The sequence below is a fragment of the Fringilla coelebs genome (assembly GCF_963513975.1).
Source record: "Fringilla coelebs genome assembly, chromosome: 20".
Taxonomy (NCBI): domain Eukaryota; kingdom Metazoa; phylum Chordata; class Aves; order Passeriformes; family Fringillidae; genus Fringilla; species Fringilla coelebs.
Genome location: NC_140046.1, coordinates 8,491,920 through 8,510,271, shown reverse-complemented (window position 1 = coordinate 8,510,271; position 18,352 = coordinate 8,491,920). Strand labels below are relative to the sequence as shown.

The 18,352-nt window shown below is 46.4% G+C and overlaps 1 protein-coding gene across 2 annotated transcripts in view; it reads left to right on the top strand.

The window, feature by feature from the left end:
- CASTOR2 (cytosolic arginine sensor for mTORC1 subunit 2) overlaps nt 1–18,352 on the top strand; it is a 114,391-nt gene that overhangs the window by 76,417 nt on the left and 19,622 nt on the right. Inside the window, exon 1 of one of the 2 annotated variants that reach the window (XM_084219186.1) lies at nt 4,470–4,676. The exons of the other annotated variant lie outside the window; for it this stretch is intronic. Within the exon in view, the coding sequence (XP_084075312.1) occupies nt 4,592–4,676 (85 nt within the window). The 5' untranslated portion in view covers nt 4,470–4,591. Of the gene's footprint in view, nt 1–4,469; nt 4,677–18,352 lie in introns of those variants that run through there. 2 annotated transcript variants of the gene reach the window in all.

The following is an 18,352-nucleotide window of genomic DNA, read 5'->3' as shown; positions in this document are numbered from 1 at the left end:
CCACTTTAAACATTTTCATGTGTAAAATAAATCCTCAGTTACTGTGCCAAAGTGGTTGAGTAGAGCAGGCTGCAGGATGATGATTTGTGAGTTGTGGGCAAGGAACCACCATTTTCAGCACCAGGTGCTAAATGGGTCTTTAACCTTCACTGAGGGGCTGGGGCACATGCATTAGCACTTCACTGGGTTTGCAGGATGAGCTGTTCCCACTGGGGACTGACCAGTACTGTGGAGCATGATCCCTGCCTGATGATGAATGTATTGCTTTCCAAGTGGAGGTAATAGCTCCTAAATTCCAGGCTGTCATGGGATCTGCACTAAACTGACCCTATGGAGAAAATGTACAGGTAATGTCCAGCTATACTGAGAAGGATCACCCTTTTCATCAAGGCACATGTATAGGGAAGTTATAAAAGCTTAATAAACAAAGAAGTAGTTTATTGATTATTAACTCAACTGCAAATTGCTTTTACGTGTTTGAAGGACCATTTATGCCACACTTGGGACAGACTGGGCTGCAACAACCCCATCTTCAGTGATTTCTTGCTCCCTTTCATCTTTAGGATTGTTTGGGGGTTGTGGGAGTGGGGAGTCATCTCTAACTGTGTCTGGTTCAGAGGTCTAGATTTGTTTACTCTAAGGAAGAGGTCATACTAGTCCAGTACAAACACAATGCCTTTGTTCTGTGACATGCTTCTCTTCTGTGCTTTCTTTCATGCAGTGCTGTCCCACGGCATTTCACAACAACAGTGGGGCACAGCAGAGCTGAAAAAGTTATCTGTCCTTTGATTTCTAGGACCCAAGCTTTGGAGGTTCAGTTCTAATTCTTACAAATTAGAGGTTAGCTGTGTCAAGGCAGCACTTTGGGAACAGAGTTGGGGAGGACAGCCTGAAGGCAAGAGTGGAAGCTGAAGGCATGCTGAGGTGTGAGGTTGCTGCTGGGGCTGTGTCATGATCCAGTTTTAAAGTTATTAGAAATGCCTCTGGCCAAATTAAGGTGCAAACAGGACCATATGCCAAGGTCAGTAGTATTTTTATTTAATAGTAAATATGAGAGAGAGAAAAAGAGAAGAATGAAGAGAGAAAGAAGTAGCAGAGGTGGGGGGAAGAAAGAGAGACAGAATGAAGAAAATATCACCATTCCATGGATCCCAGTGATGTTCCATTGATCTGCTCCTGCTGGTCATCTTGGTGGTGAAGGTCCCCTGAGAAGCCCAGAATCTGATGGGTTCCTGTATATTCAGGCCAAGGGGGAATGCCCCAGCACATCCCCCAGGGCAGGGACCAGGCTCTCGCAGCAGACTCTGGATCTGTAGCATCATTTTGTGTCACATGTGGTCCTGTGGGGCACAGCCTCAGGACTGAGTCTGGGGAGTGCTTTGGGAGGTCTTTGATGGATTATGACACCCCCTCCTCTGACTCTCACTTTGTGGCCTGTGAGGTTGGGGGTTCCACAGCTGGGCCAGTTTGTGTAAGGGAGGATGGGAGTTCAGTGCCTCTGACCAGAGGTTACACCACACACCCAAAACCTCCTTCTCCCCACCCCATCTCATGGGGAGGCTGTATAAACCTGGCTTCTGTGGGCTCCCCTGCCTCAAACCCAGCCAGAGATGATTCTCAGTGCAGCTGCTGGGTTTGGCTTTCTTGTGCATTCCTTTCCCCTCAGCCTTGTTTGTTTCTCCCTAGAGCTGAACTGATTGAACAATAGTCTCCCCTTTATCTTATCTAGGCAGCTTAACTTACAGACCAAAGTTCCAGTCAGGCATCTTCAAGGAGGCTTTTGTGGTTGTAGCATCTTTATACAGATTTTGCTATAGTGGGCAAAACTCCTCCATAACAGTGTTAAAGGCATGAGCCATTGTGGTGGGGTTTGCAGGGGTCCCAGGAAGAGGGAAGAGATGAGAATCTTGACTCCATGTTTCTGAAGGCTGATTTATTATTTTATGATATATATTTTATTAAAAGAAAATGATATATTAAAACAATACTAAAAGAATAGAAGAAAGGATTTCATCAGAAGGTTAGCAAGGAAAGGAATGGAATGGAATGATAAAATCTTGTGACTGCTCACAGCCTCGACACAGGTGGCTGTCATTGGTCATCAAGTAAAAACAACTCACATGGGCCAATCAAAGATGCACCTGTTGCATCCCACACAGCAGATAATTATTGTTTTCATTTTGTTTCTGAGGCCTCTCAGCTTCTCAGGAGAAAAATCCTAGCAAAAATATTTTTCAAAAAATATGTCTGTGACATGGCATTTCAGTCCCTGACAGGCTGTGTGCCTGTCTGCTCATGGACTGACCAGCTCAGAAGGAGAGAGTAAAGCTGGGGAGCAGGGTGTAAGTCTGCATCACTTAGAGCCTCCTTCTCTGGGACATCCATCATCTCACTCAGTCAGTTCTTGCAGAACTTGTGTTTATTCTGAAGATGTCTGTTTTATTTCTTTACTTAAGAGCTTGTGCTGTGTTTCTGCTAAGCCTTGTCATGGGACTGACTTTTGCTTTTGATTGCCTGCAATGTACAGTGAAGTTCCATTTTGCATTTCTTGGATTATGTCTGCAGAACTGAATTTAAACTATTCTTGTTTCTACTTATCTTCTTTGCTCTCCTTTGCTTCTCATGCTCTGCAAGCAGCCAGAATGTATTTTTGCTTATATCCATGGTCTCTCTGGATTAGATGGAAATGTAAACTCATGGAGGCAAGAAACACCTCTTGGAAACAAGTGCAGGGCCCTCTGGAGTATGGCTGTTTCTGCTCCATTTGCCACAAGTGATCAGTAAAAACTTAGATTAAAAACTTAGGTCGTGCAAGCATTTAAAACCAAACTGCATGTTATATCAACCCACTCTCAGTTGGTAAGGCATGCTGAACATCTTGATGCTGCTTTTCTGCTTGCCTTTTTTTTTTTTTAATACTTAGCACCTCACCTTCCTCTGCAGGGTTTTCTTTTCCCCATCTGGTAGGTCCTGCAGGGTAGGCAGGTAGAAGCCAAGCCACAGTGGTGCTTCTGGCTCAACAGTTGGCCCTTGCAGGCATCCTTTGGGCTGTGCCTTGTTCTGCTCTAGGGTCTCAAGAAGCTGCAGAAGTGACTGGAGGGTTGAACCCCCACCATCACTGTCAGGGAGGGCAGAGCTCTGACAGAGCAGAGGAATGAGTGCTGCCTGCTCCTGCTCCATCAGGGCCCCTGTCCTGGCCCCCATGATGCAGGGCTTCTGCACCTTTACAGTGGTTACTGCTCTGGCAGAGTTTAGATGAGCACTGCTTGCCCATTTTCTTTCATACAGACTAATCTGAAAAACCTTTTAACTGGTGTTATTTTCCATTATAGAATGGTTTGTGTTGGAAGGAAAAGATCATCTCGTTCCTCTGTTTCTCCCTCTTTCTAAACATTTGCATTTCTGTTGATGAGGATTTGCAGTAATGCAGATACCTCTTGATGCATTCCAGGATAGAGTAAACATTCTGTGGGAGAAGTTCTTTGCTTATAACTAATCATTTATTCCCCCTAATTTGAATGGAAAGCAACATTTTTACTTATCTCTTTAAACTGTCAGCTTAATTCTGTGTTTGTTACCAGTGTAAACTCTTGTCTCTGGAGCATTCTGGGCAATTTGCAAACAGAGAAGTTGCCCATATTGTGCTCAGCACAAGTAGGCAAGTGCCACTAGGTTGATGAAATGTCAGTTCTCCTTACCCAGGTCAGGCAGATTTCAGCACACCTGGAGTTGCAGGTGATGTTAATGCAATCTGAGAGATGCTGCTAGCAGTTTGCATCGTGGATTGTGCAATACATGTAATCAATAAGCTATTAAAGAGGCTACAGGATCCCTGCTGCTGGGTGATTTCAGATAATGCATTAAATACAGCTGGGAATGATAGGGCTAACTACCACAGACTGGCTGTATTTTACCTGAAGATCTTTCAGCTGTGGGGTTTTTTCTGTCTGCACGGTGCATATTACAGATGTACACAGCTCTCATCACCAAACTGGGACAGCAGTGCACTCTGTGAGTGTAGGAAGGAGGTGCTTATGTTCTGCAGATTCTGTTGTAAAAGCTAGGCAGGAATTAGGAGCAGGGCCTTTTAGATGGAGAGCTGGGATCCAGTGAGATGCTTTGCAAGATGATCTGTGGCAGACACTGGTCCCAGCCCCCAAAGCTGGTATTCTGTGCCCCAAATGGAGCTCCTCTTTGCTGGAGGTTGTTTAAAAATACATGTCAGTGAAACAGAGCTCACAGGCCTCCTTGGCAGAGGGCCCATAGCTAATCACTAGAGATTTCACAGTCAAGTTTTTCAGAGTGTCTGTTTGATTAATGCTTCATATTTTGCTGATCTGAGACTTTTTATTTTATTCTTAAATTTAATACATATTACTTATATGACTTAAATATGTTATAATTCCATCTTAAATCAGTGGAACAATCTTTACAGTGGAGTTGGCTTTTTTTTTTTGCACAGCAGCAGCAGCATGTTTGCAGAGGCTCGTGCTTGGACATGCAGCTGGTTAGTAGGATTCTTCACAATCCCGTTGTATGCACTTCCCTGGAAGTCTCTTAAAAGTAAGAAACCAAAGAGCTCAGAAACACCATGGAACTGAACCTCAGTGCATTATGCCTCAAGGCTATGAGGGATAACCCTGCTGCTCTCCCAGGAGAGAGGTTTGGTATGTCAGGTATGTGCAGAGAGGCTGGGTGGGAATGGGGAATGCATGTTTGGGTCCACTGAGATGACCTTGCAAAATCCAGCTGGTTTCCCTTGGCCAAAATTTGAGTATGTCAGAGCGAAACCTGATTTTTACAAGTTCACACAGTCTGTATGCTGCTCCCTTCCTTTTAAATTAAACATCCTTTTCTTTCCCCCAGGCAGGAAAGCCCCCGGGCGCGCTCCCATTGTGGCTGCGCTGTCAGGCTGTGCGCTGCGACTCTGGCACCAGGGCTGCAGCAGCAACTGCGCTCGGTGTTGGATAAACAGTGCCCCTCCATCTGTTCAGCTGGGGATTCCTGAGGATGTCTTTTCCCCTTGCTTTTCATACATGCACAGGAAGCCACTGCTATCCAAGCACAGCCGTGCCCAAGGGTTCATTAACAAGGGATTTAGCAGTTGTGCCATGTTTGCCTGCAGGGCTTTGATCTTGAGAACACCACTGCTGCCATATCAAGGGCCTTTGTCCCAAGCACCTGGGGTGGAGGCTCAGCAGGGAGGAGTTTTGAAATGAACTAGGAGTTTTTCTCCTGAGAACATGAACCTTTGTCTCAGTTAAATGTGTGTTTGCTAATTTTCAGTGCTACAAGTGATCGGTTATTGTAAAATCCCTAAGTAGTTTGTATTGAGGAGAAATCTGTGACAAATGCAAGTAAACCTACTGCTTTTGACACTTGTTTCTCTTAATATTTTCAGTCCTGAATGACAAATGGGCTGTATTCTTCGTGGTTAGCACAGACTACTTGCAGAAGAAGTCTCATGCCTTCACAGCTCAAAACAACTTCTCAAGCCAGCTTTTCCAGCAGATTTCCTCTTCCTGAGGTTAATGGTTGAAGATCATAATAGCTAGGTGGCAGAAGTCCACAAAACAAGGCACTATTCTCCATGTAATAATATATCTTAGTACATTTTTAAAGTTTTTGTATGCTATTCCTTCTCCCCTAAGTGCACTACTTCAGTCCAGACCTAACACTATCATGCCAGCTAATTCGTTTTCATGTCTTTGCTTCCTCTTTGTCCTGCTTTCTTGGGTTTTTGCTCATGTTCACAGGAGCAGCCCTGCCAGGCTGTACTTCCACAGGGGGCTGCAGTTGCTGCCTCCAGAGCACCACTGTCAGTAGTGGGGTCTGCTCTGTGCTGCAATGGCTTTTAAAGCAAACAAGTCTCTCCCTGAGATGACATAGTGCTCTCCAAGTGGCTGCATTTGTTTGTGTTTTTTTCTTTCTCCACCTTCCCAGGGTTGTTTTTGATCCTGTGTGTGACACCAGTGAAGTGCACAGCACGATGCCTTTCCATCTAGGTAGTCCAGGGTTTGGTTTATTTATAGGTCAGGAGAGCATGAGTGGCATTTCCAGGTTTAGGGAGGTGGAAGAGAGAAACAACAGAAGGGAACAGCTTGGTAGCAAAGAAGAGATTATTTATCAGATTATGTCTCTTGCTCTTCCTGGAATCAGCTCATTTCTTTTAGAGGACCAGCATGAGAAAGGCAGGAGTGCTGGGAGTGCTGTGTTTGTCAGGAAAGCTCTGTGCTGGGAGAACAGCAGCACAGAGGGCCTTTGCCTAAATTGGGGGTGACATAATATGGGAGCTTGTGGTGTGCCACTGAACTGATTTTATTTCTGCATTCAGAGGCAGTGTGCCTGCTTTGGCTCTCTTTAGGTTCAGAGATAGGAAGTGTAGGAAAGGAAATATTTCTGGCTTCTGGAAACTTTCTTCTCTTTTTTATGTAGTGAATAGTCTGGAAGCAAAAGTCTTTGTTGCGCTGCCAGTATGGATGTTAAGAAGAAAAGATAAAAATATGCCAAAGAAGATTTTAAAGGAGCACCAACAGGCAATGATCTTACCAGCAGATTAAAAAAACCTTCAGTTTTTCCTCAGCATCTCTTATGTAGTGCTTCTCCCCCACCCTCTTATTTTTGTCTTCTGAACTATCACTGTGAGAGAGAAAAAAAACAGTATTGAGAAATTTAGTGTCTGCACAGAATCACAGCCTGTCCCTTTAAACTAAAGAGAAGCCTTAGTGGAATTTCTATTCTGGGAATAGTTAATTCTGTTTGAGGTTGGGCAAGAGAGAAGCGTTCACAGACTTAGTAGCAATATTTTTACTCCATTTGTTTTTTCTCTTAAGGATTTGCCTGACTCATTTGATGGAAAGTGCATTTATTGATCAATCCTCCACGAAGGAGAAGATCTTGAAGAAAAAGATGGTGAGGGAAAGAAAGAAAAACAACCAAACAAAAAGCCAAAAGACAGTATTTGTAGCTGTAGTGCTGTTATGTAATAGCCATTATGTAATGTCTGTTGGTGCCAACTAAAAATATACTGGAAGATAACTTCCAATTCATTGAAGCATTTAACTAGCATCATCCCAGGGTTTCTAGTTCTGGATTCAGCCCCTTCTGCAGATGTTGCAAAGAGCTTACAAGTCCCCTAGGTAGCACAACAACCCATTCTGTCTTTTATCCTTCTTCTTGTCCACTCTTGATTTCTTTCTTACAACTGGAGTTTTAGAAATGGTAAATCCCCCTTCAGGTCACCTCTCTGCATACCCCACTGACCATGCCATTGGTCCATAGAACCTCTCTGCTAATGCTTTGTTCAGCTAAGCTTTAAATGTCTGTGGCAGACCCTGAGTTTCAGGAGAAGCTGAGCGTAAAGCGTAGCAGGGATTAGATTTTGCAGCAGGCATTGAAAACTTGACAGCTTCATAGGTAGTGTTTTACAGGAGGTTGTTCTCCTGTAGCTGAGCTGCAGCTAAAAGTGCCTTGCCTTTTCCATCCTTGAACTGCCAGCAGGACCTGCCACCATGCCCAAATGCTCAGTGTAGCTACAGTTGCAGAAATGGGCACCCCAAGGTACCCACAGCTGGCTCTGGTGTGATGCAGACCAAGGTTTGCCCTTCCTCTCTGAAGCACAATGTCTGTGCAGAACCTGGAGTACCATTTCCTGAGGCAGCCCAGGCTGAGCAGTGCTGCACAATGGAAGTGCCTTGACTTGAGGGCAGTGGCAGCCTCTTTGGGGAGGGAAGTAAACATCAGCTATGATGCCCTACACATGGTAGGTGTGACAACTGTGGTCCTCTTGACACAAGGGAACGTGACAGGCTGCTGAAGGTGACCCAAGGAGGAGTAGCAAGGAGGTGACCCAGACATCAGCAGTGAGCTGTATCACTCATAGAGACCCAGAAAGGGTTCTTGATTTGGACAACAGAAGTCTAAATAGAGCTGGCTGAAAAAGCCATGAGCAAAAAATCTCTTTGTATCCAGGATTTCAGCCTTACAATATTGTAAATAACATGATGTATCACAGAATTGTGTGAGTGCTTTAATTAAAGCCTTGTGACAGTGCTGGGGGAGGGTAGTAGACATGTTATCACCAGAGATGAAGCTGAGCTGTGGTTGAAGCAATTTCACACAGAGGGATTCAGATAGCGGGGTTTAGACTCCCATCTTGTGCTGTAATTGATGGAAAGCATTGCCATTTCTGTTCTTCATTATTAAGAAGTCATGGTACTGTTCTGTACCTAAGCACTGAGGCTGTGCAATGGCATAAATCTATATTCAGGTTTGTTACTGCAGTAGATACATCCTGTTAATGAACAATGGTCAAGGAGACTAATAGCTCCATTGCAGGCATAACAGGTGAGGAGAGAACTGTCCAAGCCCTCCAGAATCACTGTTTCAATCCCCAAATGGGATCAGCAGGGTTTTTGGTTTTTTTCAGAAGAGCAAAGATTTAGTATGGCTTCAAGACTTCCTTCAAGACAAGTCTTGAAGTATGTGTTTTGCATGAATTTACACAAGAAGCATTTTGCAATTGCATCCACACAAGCAGGTGCATCAAGCAGCACGCTTTGTTCTTGAAGGTACAGAAGAAGTCATTAGTACCTATTGTAGTTATTGTTGTTGCTATTGCTTTATTACAGCACTAGAATGAAGCAAGAGTGCATGGAACTCCTAGTCAAACTCAATTTCTTCTGCAGGAACAGAAACAGGGAACCAGTGGTGCTTTGTGCGTGCGTTGGCCACATGTCAGCTGCAATGACAAGGGCAGTCATGTTGTGTCAAGTTTTAATAAGGGGGAAATCCTCAGAAGTAGAACTAAGATTTTATCCAACAAGTGTTTTTGTCTGCTTGCTTTTAGCTGAAGCAGCCTACTTTCTGCCACATGAATGTGCTTCACATCCTAGCTGCTGGTCATATGCAGGAAGCCTTTCTGCTGGAAGATGCCTGTGTAGGAAGGGCAGTGGGTGTTGGGTTAAAGCAGTGGATCAGGACACAGAAATCATATCATGTATGACCAGATGTTTTAACCTGGTTGTGTGTTGATGCTTGTCTCTGGTAGTTGTTGAGTGATGTGGATGCTTACTCAAAACTACAGCAAATTAGGTGAGTGATAATTATTTAGCACTCTCGAATATAGATGAGGACTCTACAGACTCAGGCCAGCATGACTTGCTTTCTGTGGGGTAAGATATGGTGCACAGTGCTTATTCCTTTATTTGTATGAAGACAGGGAGAGAGTCTGTCCAAAAGCTTTTTGCTGGGGTGTGTGTGAATAGAAACCACTCTCCATTTCCTTGTGTTTCGGATCACAGGTGGCAGACACTTGGAGAAGAAACATGTAAAAGCTGTGGAAAAAAGAGGCAGTGGATTTACTGCTGCCTTGCTGGTCCAGCCAAGCACAGTTAGAGCAATACACTGACCATTGTCCACTTCCCTTGGTGACAACAACAGCATAATAATGGAAGACATGACCATAAATCTTTTAGTGCCAGGAAAAAGCTGGAGGTCTGAAACATTGAATAGGGAACAAGATCCACTCTCCTGCATGTGGGAAATGCACAGGGGCAGCCAGCATGGAGCAGATGCTGGACCATTGGCTGTCCTTGAGAGCTGGAAACCAATGCACTGGAGGTGCTCAGTGTGCTTTTAATGGGGCCAGTCTGGGGAGTTGGTTCTGCTGCATCATGGTTTTGTATGCTTATGGGCAAGATGTGTTGAGGAAAGCGTTCATTACATTCTGAATAGGCACAAATAAACCAGGGAGTACTGTATCAGTGATATTGTTGTGTGGGATTATCTAAAACACTTTCATCTAGAAGCTCTGACCAGCTCTTTGATTGGAAATCAGCTGGGTTTGTTATTGTGCCTATGTTTAAATTGTACTTTCCTTTAAATGTCTTTAGTCTATATCTTGCATTAAAAATCCACATAGTTGTAAAGCCAGAAGATGCCCTGGCTGTTCCTCCTGTACAACTGTTTCACCACCAAATATGCTATAGCCATTAAATCACCCCCTGCAGTGACCTGCATATCTTTAAGCATTTAAATGACTTCTGTAAATTAAGCTTTTAGGATTAGTCATCACAGATTTGCAGCATCATTGGTGTGTTGTCAAGGACCCCAGTTTTGTCACCATGACTACTACCACAGGCTTACTGAGAAACACAAACTGCAGGGAAGTTTATTCATGTGCCAGAATGTGAGTGAGTGAGTGATGATGTTTCACCAACCATGGCCAGAGGAGCACCTGGGTGTTTATATCCAGCACAGCCTGGAGGTGGGCCTCTGGAGGGGAGAAGATGCTTTTACCCTTCAGGGAAAATCACCATCATACTTATTTCTTGTCACTTGTGTGTGTTCAATAAATAGTGTGCTTGGAGAAGACTGGGAGGTGTGTGCCTACTCTCCAAAATGCTCTTATCCTGTGGGGATTATCCCTTCCCAGGAAAGGCAGTCCTTCACCATGGGGTGTGAAGCTGCAGGAGAGCTGATCCTGTGATGAAGTCATTGTAATGATCCAGTCTCCTGGTGCTGCCTAGTGAGATGGAGTGTCATGTTTGGGAGATTTTTTTTTAAATCTGAGCACTGAAAAACAGAATTTCATGGTTTGTCTCCAGTGGGGAATTTACAACCCAGCTCTTCTCTGCTATTGCTTCTTTAAGTATATGCCTACCTTGTGCAAGGGCAAGCTCCTGGTGCCTGTATTCATTTTCTTCAGGCATTTGGGAATTAAATCTAGAAATACCACTGCTGGAAGCTCTTCCAGTGCCATCTCTTCCAGTTTGGTGCTCTTTTATTGTTTGAAAACCCATCCCTGTAGCTCTCCTCCACCTTCTCCCCACCATCTTCTTGGATATCCAACATGTATACATGAGTTTACCTGGGATATCTTGAAGAGAAGGTGCATTTGGTAGCATAATCTGGTGTATTTTTCCCTCTTGATACTGTTGATATTCGTGACTCTTTCTCATGTAGTTGTCTCTTGTTCCTCAAAATCACCTAATTTGTTTCACAATGGCTCAGGACCAAAGTTGTCCTGGCTGAACCTTCTGTATTCTCGTACATGTCCTGGACTTTCCTACTGAATCCTTCAACAACTGTGCCAGAAATCATCAGTTCACTGGCACCTCATGGAAGAAGGGTCCAAGTTTTGAAATGTCTTATTCGGTCCTTGGAGGGAGAAGGAAATCCAGGGAATGGTTCTTAGCTCCCTATCAGCTCTGTAGCACTTGGTCCTGCTCCAGGCAGGAGTGCTGATAACCAGGCTGCCCAGCAGTGTGCTCAGTGCCAGGCAGGAGCAAATCCCTTCTCAGAGTGTTTTTCTTCATGCATGAATCTGCCTTTTCCAACTCATCCCATCCCACTCCCACCTCCTCTCACAAGAGCTCCTCACAGCTCTTGTAGCTGAGCATCTCTCTAAGGGTGGCTGCCCTGTCTGAATGTGGGATCCTCCCTGTGCTGTTCCACCAGCTCTGGGTCGTCAGCTTGCCATCTTGGCATGAATGCCTGAGTGGGTTTTTTTGTTTTTGAAAGAGATTCTTTGAATTCAAAACATAGCAAATTCCTGGTGGAGGCAGTTGATGGATTATGCTCTGTGAGTGCTCTGTGCCTGGGACTTGCTCTTCTGTGATCTTTCCCTGACCTTCCAGCAACAGTGCCAAAAACCTCTGTTGTGGGTTACAGATCAAAAATGCATAAATAGAATGAACCAATTCACTGGGGTCAAAAAGGGGACAAATGCTTCTGATGCCAACTCATGTGTGGCCTGAAGACAAACTGTCCTACAAGCCAGCTACTCCCTGAAAATGGGGCTGGTCAGGAGGAGAGAGCATGGCTGTGTGCTTATGTGTTCTATGTAGCAGCATGTCTCGTGATGAACACAACTACATTACATGTTTGTGTGCTAGGAGACCACCACAACCCAACTGCTTCTTCCATTTAGGTTTCCCACTTCAACCATTCTGGTTTCCTTATATTTTGGTTTATCTCTAATTTCCCACAAATAATCTGTCAGGTTCTTCACCACTCCTGTTTCCCTGAACAAAACTGCTTTTGCAGGGTATTTTCACCTCTGCAGTAAAGTGCTTGTTCTGCGCTCTGTGTGGGTGTTGGGGTTTAGGAGTTCTCCTTTTGTTTTTTTCTCTTAGAGAATTTTCTCCCATTTTTTGTTGCTAAGAGACAATAACAACCAGGTAATTCAGAGAGACAAAAAAAGTTTGCCCGGGAAGGCTGTGGCTGGCTGCCCTCTTAGCTGGAGGGTTTCTGGTGGAGAGGCAAAGATATTGTGAGAACTGGGCTGGGACACCAGGATGGAGCTCCCGGCCCGCTCTGGTTCTCTCGGCATCCCTAGGGGAGACAGGCTGCAGGGGCTGTGGGGAGAGTTCCCACCACTGCGGGGTTCTGTCTGCTGCCTTTCTTCTACCGTGCAGAAGAGCAGACATTGTACCTTATCAAGGCCCTGCCTCACTAGAAAAGGGACTCTCACCATCTGCTGGGGGGCCTCAGGGGAAACCCACCATCCCTGAGCCTGTTCAGGAGCCGGGCTGCCGCTGCCCAGCCCCTGCTGTTTTTTCTGCCGCCGCTCTGGGTTTTTGGTACATTGTAGCCCACATGGGACAGCAGGCAGTGACAGCTCCAGGCCGAGCTCCGGCTGCGGCCCAGCTCCGCCATCCCGCCCGGCCGCCATCCCCGTGTGGGGCCCGCGCCACAGCGCCCCCTGCCGGCGGTGGGAGTGCCCGCCCCGCCCTGCCCTGCCCGCCGGGAGCCCACAGCGCCCCTGGCGGCCGTGCCCGGAACTGCAGCCGGGGAAGGTCCCTGCTCCGCGCCGCGGGACAAGGCCGGGCTGGGCCTGCGCTGCTGCTGCTGTTTGCTTGTTTGTTATACACACAGATTGCGGTAAAAGAACTGCTGTTCCCCGTGTCTTTGCCTGAAACACCCTTAATTGCAATATTGTAATAATTCAGAGGGAAAGGGGTTACATTTTCCGTTCCAAGGAGGCTCCTGCTTTCCAATGTCGTTCCCTTTCCATATTTGTATTTATTTTGGCTGTTCTGGAGAAACAGGGGGAAAATACATTTCCACTTCAGACCATCTTGACATAAGTGAATTTTGCACTGATCCCAGGGTGGAAATAAAGATGTTAAATCCTGAGCTATCATAACCCTGCTTGGGTGAACTGGCTGCCTCCAAAGCACACTGCCTAGTGTTGACAGCATCCCATTTTTAATTACTACTAATGTTGCTATTTTGATGGCACTTAGCACTGGATTACTCAAAAGCCCAGCTGTCTCAGGAACACCAGTGTTATCCATAGACAATGCAGAGAGGACTCAGGTTTTGCCAAGCCTCATCCAACTATGCAGAGGCGACAAGAAACCCTTCTGTGTTCTATTTGCTTCATTTTCAGCTCACTCTTCTATCCTGGCTGCTTTTATCCATGGTTTCTAGCCTATGCTCCACCTCCATCTCTCTGTATCCTGACGAAGGAAGTGCTGTGATGAAATGTTAATGTTCAGATTCTCGCTGTGAGCAGCAGCACTTGCATCCTGCTGTGTAATGTTCCTTGACATGGGCTGCAGTGCTCGGTGCCTGGGTGAGCTTCCCTTCCCTTCCCTTCCCTTCCCTTCCCTTCCCTTCCCTTCCCTTCCCTTCCCTTCCCTTCCCTTCCCTTCCCTTCCCTTCCCTTCCCTTCCCTTCCCTTCCCTTCCCTTCCCTTCCCTTCCCTTCCCCTCCCTTCCCTTCCCTTCCCCAGTTCTGGCTCTGCTGGGCACTGCTCCTGCCTTCCCCCTCTCCCAGCACAAATACCTGGTTGCTCTATCTCTCATGGTCCTTCTCAGCTCCAGCTTTGTTTACTTGCATCATTCTCTCAGTGCCTTATCAGATGAGCATGATTTCAAAGTGTTAAGAGCATCAGTGCCTCAAACAGTTTTGCAGTAGCTCGCCTTGGACTCAGATTAGATGCAGACATAATAATAATAGAAAATTGAATAATAGAAAATTCCTGTTTGGGTAGAGATGCTTCTCTTCCTGGATTAATAATAGAAGCATGGAGACCTGTTGGAAAGGAGCAGGGTTTTCTCATGTAGTTGCTTTAATCCTAGCTGTTTTATGGTCTCATTGCAGAAAGTGCAGAAAGCCCCCATGTCCCATAGCAAAGGCCACACGTGCTTCCCCAGCACATGAAGAGAAGGGGATCCCTGTTTGTCCCTGTGGCTGGGTAACAAGGCCCACCTGATTGTCTCATTACTCCTGAGATGGTTGGAGATGTGATTTGTGTAAAGAAGGGCTGTGAAAGAGGTTACACTGCAACCAGCCACCATCATCCCTGCTTCCCTCCCTCCCTCCTTCTCTGAGAGCAGCAGTAAGGCATGCTGCATGTATGTGAGACCTTCCTGTTCCAAACAGTGGCTGAAATAATCAGACCAGTATCTTCAAAACATCCCAAATGACAAAGGCTGTGTGCTGCTGAAGAGCATGGTTGGAGATGGCCACCCAGCCCCTGTGAGGATGGTCACTCCTCTGGAGGGAGCTGGTCCTGAGCCTGCTCCCAGACCTGGCCCCAGCCCTAACCAAGCTGATGCCTGCCTGAAGTGTCCAGTGGCCAGTTTGCACCTCGTGCCCTCCCACCTCACATCGAGAGGATCTGTTTACAGAGTACTTCTGCCTTGCTTGGAGCGCTAGGTGCAACAGAAAATAGGCTTGTAGTGTAACTAAGGAGATATCTTTATTTGCAGACAGAAAAAGTGTGCTCTGCTTTCCATGTTCAGGCCATATACCCTTTCCCAGGATGTAATCTCAGCCCCTTCATCTCCCCCTGTCCCCCATTTGCCTGGTTTTAAAAGCATCCAACAGCCAGCACTCACCCTGTAGTTTGGGCTCAGGCAGCACCAGGCGTTGACTTTTCTATCCAGAAAAATTTATTGTTATTCCTACTTGCTCTCACCCTTCCCTCACCATCTCCCTTTAAATTCCCACCCCTTGGCTTGCAGAATAATTCGAAGGTGCTAATTGCCCTGCACTGCAGCTGATCCATTGATCTGGAACACAAACAGTCTCAAGGTAATTTTCCGTCTGAGCCAGTCTGGGGCTTGCGCAAGTGCTGATGTTTGTTTCCTTGCTTTTTAATTTCCTGCAAAGAAAAGCTTTTGTGTTGCTCTCGGTAAGATTCCTGTGCCTGTGCCTCAGCCAGCAGCTGCTCTCTAAGGCCATGTGGGGCTGGAGGAAATTCACACTAACACTCACACTACCCGGTTCTGTGTCATTGAAGTCTGTGGGTGGAATTGGATAATCCTGCTCTGTCATATTGTGTCCCTCTATCAAAACTGTTAGCCTGGTCCCTGAGGTATCAGGTGGCTTCTTTGCCCATCTTTAGGACATTTGGGACAGACTGGGAGCAGCTCAGACTCTTTGTCCAGTTATAAAAATACTTTTTTGGCTTAGATAAATACTTGGAGGCAGGGATTGCACATCTCTTGAGGATTCAGACATCCCTGTCTGTAACAGCTGACCACAAAATCCAGCACTGGGTCACTGCTGGCCACTGGGAAGTGCATCCTGCACAGCAGAGAGTTAATTTTCCTGGCTATTGCTTCCAGCAGCCTCAGCAGAAGCTGTGCCTTTGCAGGGTTTGATCCGAGGGGCGGGGGTGTGGGATGATGTAATGTTACCAACTCCCTGCACTGGTGGGAGGAGGTGAGGTAAAAAAAAACCTCATCTGCATTCATTTCTCTCTCCAGCTTGTATGCACTGGTTCCGTTTACCTGGAAGACTCATTTTTGTGTTTTTAAATGAAATCAGTGGTTGTTTTTCTTAGCCAGGGTGTGACAGCTCAGGATGGGGTTAAAGGGAGCACTGCTCAGGTGCTGGCAGGGCTGCACCTGTGGGAACCCCCAGAGCAGGGGGGATGAGCTTTGCAATCCCATCTCTGCAGGCAGTCTTGTCTGCAGGTGGTGTGTGCATGTAACTGGAAATGAGTAGCAGTTGTCTACCTCTGAATCATAAGGAGATTTTGAAAAATGTCACACCTGTCTTCCTTCAGAAAAGCAGCCCCTTCCCAGACTTAGATAAGTGCCCCAGACCCCTTTGGATGAAATGCTGCAGAAGGGAAGGGAAGGGAAGGGAAGGGAAGGGAAGGGAAGGGAAGGGAAGGGAAGGGAAGGGAAGGGAAGGGAAGGGAAGGGAAGGGAAGGGAAGGGAAGGGAAGGGAAGGGAAGGGAAGGGAAGGGAAGGGAAGGGAAGGGAAGGGAAGGGAAGGGAAGGGAAGGGAAGGGAAGGGAAGGGAAGGGAAGGGAAGGGAAGGGAAGGACAGCTCTAAGGTGGCAGGTAACCAGGCAGAGGGCTGGGAGGGGAGAGGGAGTCATTGGCATTATTTGCTGTCTTTGCCTCTTTCCAGGACAGCTGGTAGATCCTGTTGCTTTGGCAGGAGGGGAGGGAGGGCTCACTCCTGCTAGCATCTCTCACACCATGCCTTTGAAGGGCTGCTGGCTGGATGACTCAGCCATTGCTCTAAGGACTTCTTTTATAGAAAAGGAGCATCTGCCTGAGTGAGTGTGTGCAGCCCTTACAGCTCCATGCTTGGCTTTTCAGAAATGGCAGGTTGATGACACCTGAGGAATAATTTGACACCTCCCAGCCAAAGAAAGATTTTCCCAGTTCAAACCCTACTGGATATCCTCTCTGTCCATCCACAAATTCACAGAGAGTAGGAAAAGGGGAGTAGAAAGACATCCCACAAATTGGAAATTGAACTGCTGTGAATCCTTTTCCCTGCACCACCTCAGGTCACCTGCATGCCTGACAGTGCAGGGGATGGGAACACATCAGAGCTCAGCTGGCAGCTGGGAAGGCTCTTGGTTTTTTATGATTATGGGCTCAGATGACAGGAAGATGACAGGTGTAATTCTTGTGGTGGTGATGGGTTGGGTAGCCAGCACTGCCAGATTTCCCTCAGACTTGTCCACAGACATGCAAATATGTCTGCACTGTCCTGAAAGACCCTTTTGAAGTGATGTAATTATTTGGGTGGGGCTACAGATCCATTCTGTAGTCTCAGAGCAAGATGGGAGCACCCAAGAAATGGACCTGTATTGGATGTTTCTGTGTGCTGAGTGAGAGTTGTGTATCCAGAACATCTCCAGGAGGGAAGTCATCTCCTCCACATCCTTTAGCTGGACCAGGGGTATGCAGGCATTTATCCATGATGTTTTCATGGAAAGTTAATGACTGTTAAAAATGGCATTTCTTACTCCTTTCCCTGCCTGAGGCCTGCCCGTGGTTCTGGAGGGACCCAGGAGCTAATATGTCTCACCCTTCACATGAGACTGAAAATAGAATAAAACTTTTTTAAAATGCCTCTCAGTTACCCCATCTCTAGGTCAAAAAAAGGGCTTAATCCAACAATATTTTGTGGGGCCACACCACAGTTACAGACTCACAGCATCCACTTGCAGCCATTGTCACTGCCCCAGCATTCCTGCACGTGGATTGTCTCTGTCTGGCAGGGACAAGGCACCTGTGAAACAGCCTGCAGCTCTACTTAGACATTGAGCCAGAATCCAGCTGGGCAGGGAATATAAAAGGTCTGGAAGGAAGAGAATAAAGCTGCACAGAAATGGTGCATTTATGAACACAGCATATTTCTTGCCTCTGCTTCCTACAGTCAGCAAGGGCAGCAGAGTATTAATCTGGCTATTGCTGCTTTTTGCTTTCACAACATGCTCCAGCAATAAAATTCACTGAATTTTAGCTCTCCTCCAGAAATGAGCTTTTCAGTTTCCTCTGCTTGCTTGTATTCAGGCAGGAGAGAGATCCTGAACAGCTTATATTAGGTAAAAGTCACTGGTTTGTCCAGTCCCAGTGGTGTCCAGGCATATTGGATTGCTGGAACTAGCCCAAATTCATGTCTGCACCCTTAACTGAGGAGCAGGGATGGGGATGAGCAGGGAACTCCAGAGGTGTAAATAGATCAGTCAGCCACATGGCGTCATCTCAGCTCTGTACAAATATAGCTGAGGACATGCTGAGCAGAAAAAATCATTTTAATCAGCACATGCTCCTTTGCCAGCTCTGGAACCAGCATAAATACATTCCCACTTCTGCTGCTTTTAGCAGACTAGCTACTAAACTTTGTAGGACAGTGCCACACCTCAGGATCTGCCTCATCCCATTCCTCAAAACCTATGAAGGCTGTGTGTCCATGCCAGCAGAGGTGAGGATCCTTTAACATCTGCTGAGAAAGTGGTGCCTGTGTTCCCAGATAGGTCCATATTGTCCTCCTCCTTCATCCCAGGGCATAGACATTGTGCCTGGGATGTCTTTGTAACTGTACCATTGGTGGTAAAAATGCAGATTTCTCCATCTTTGC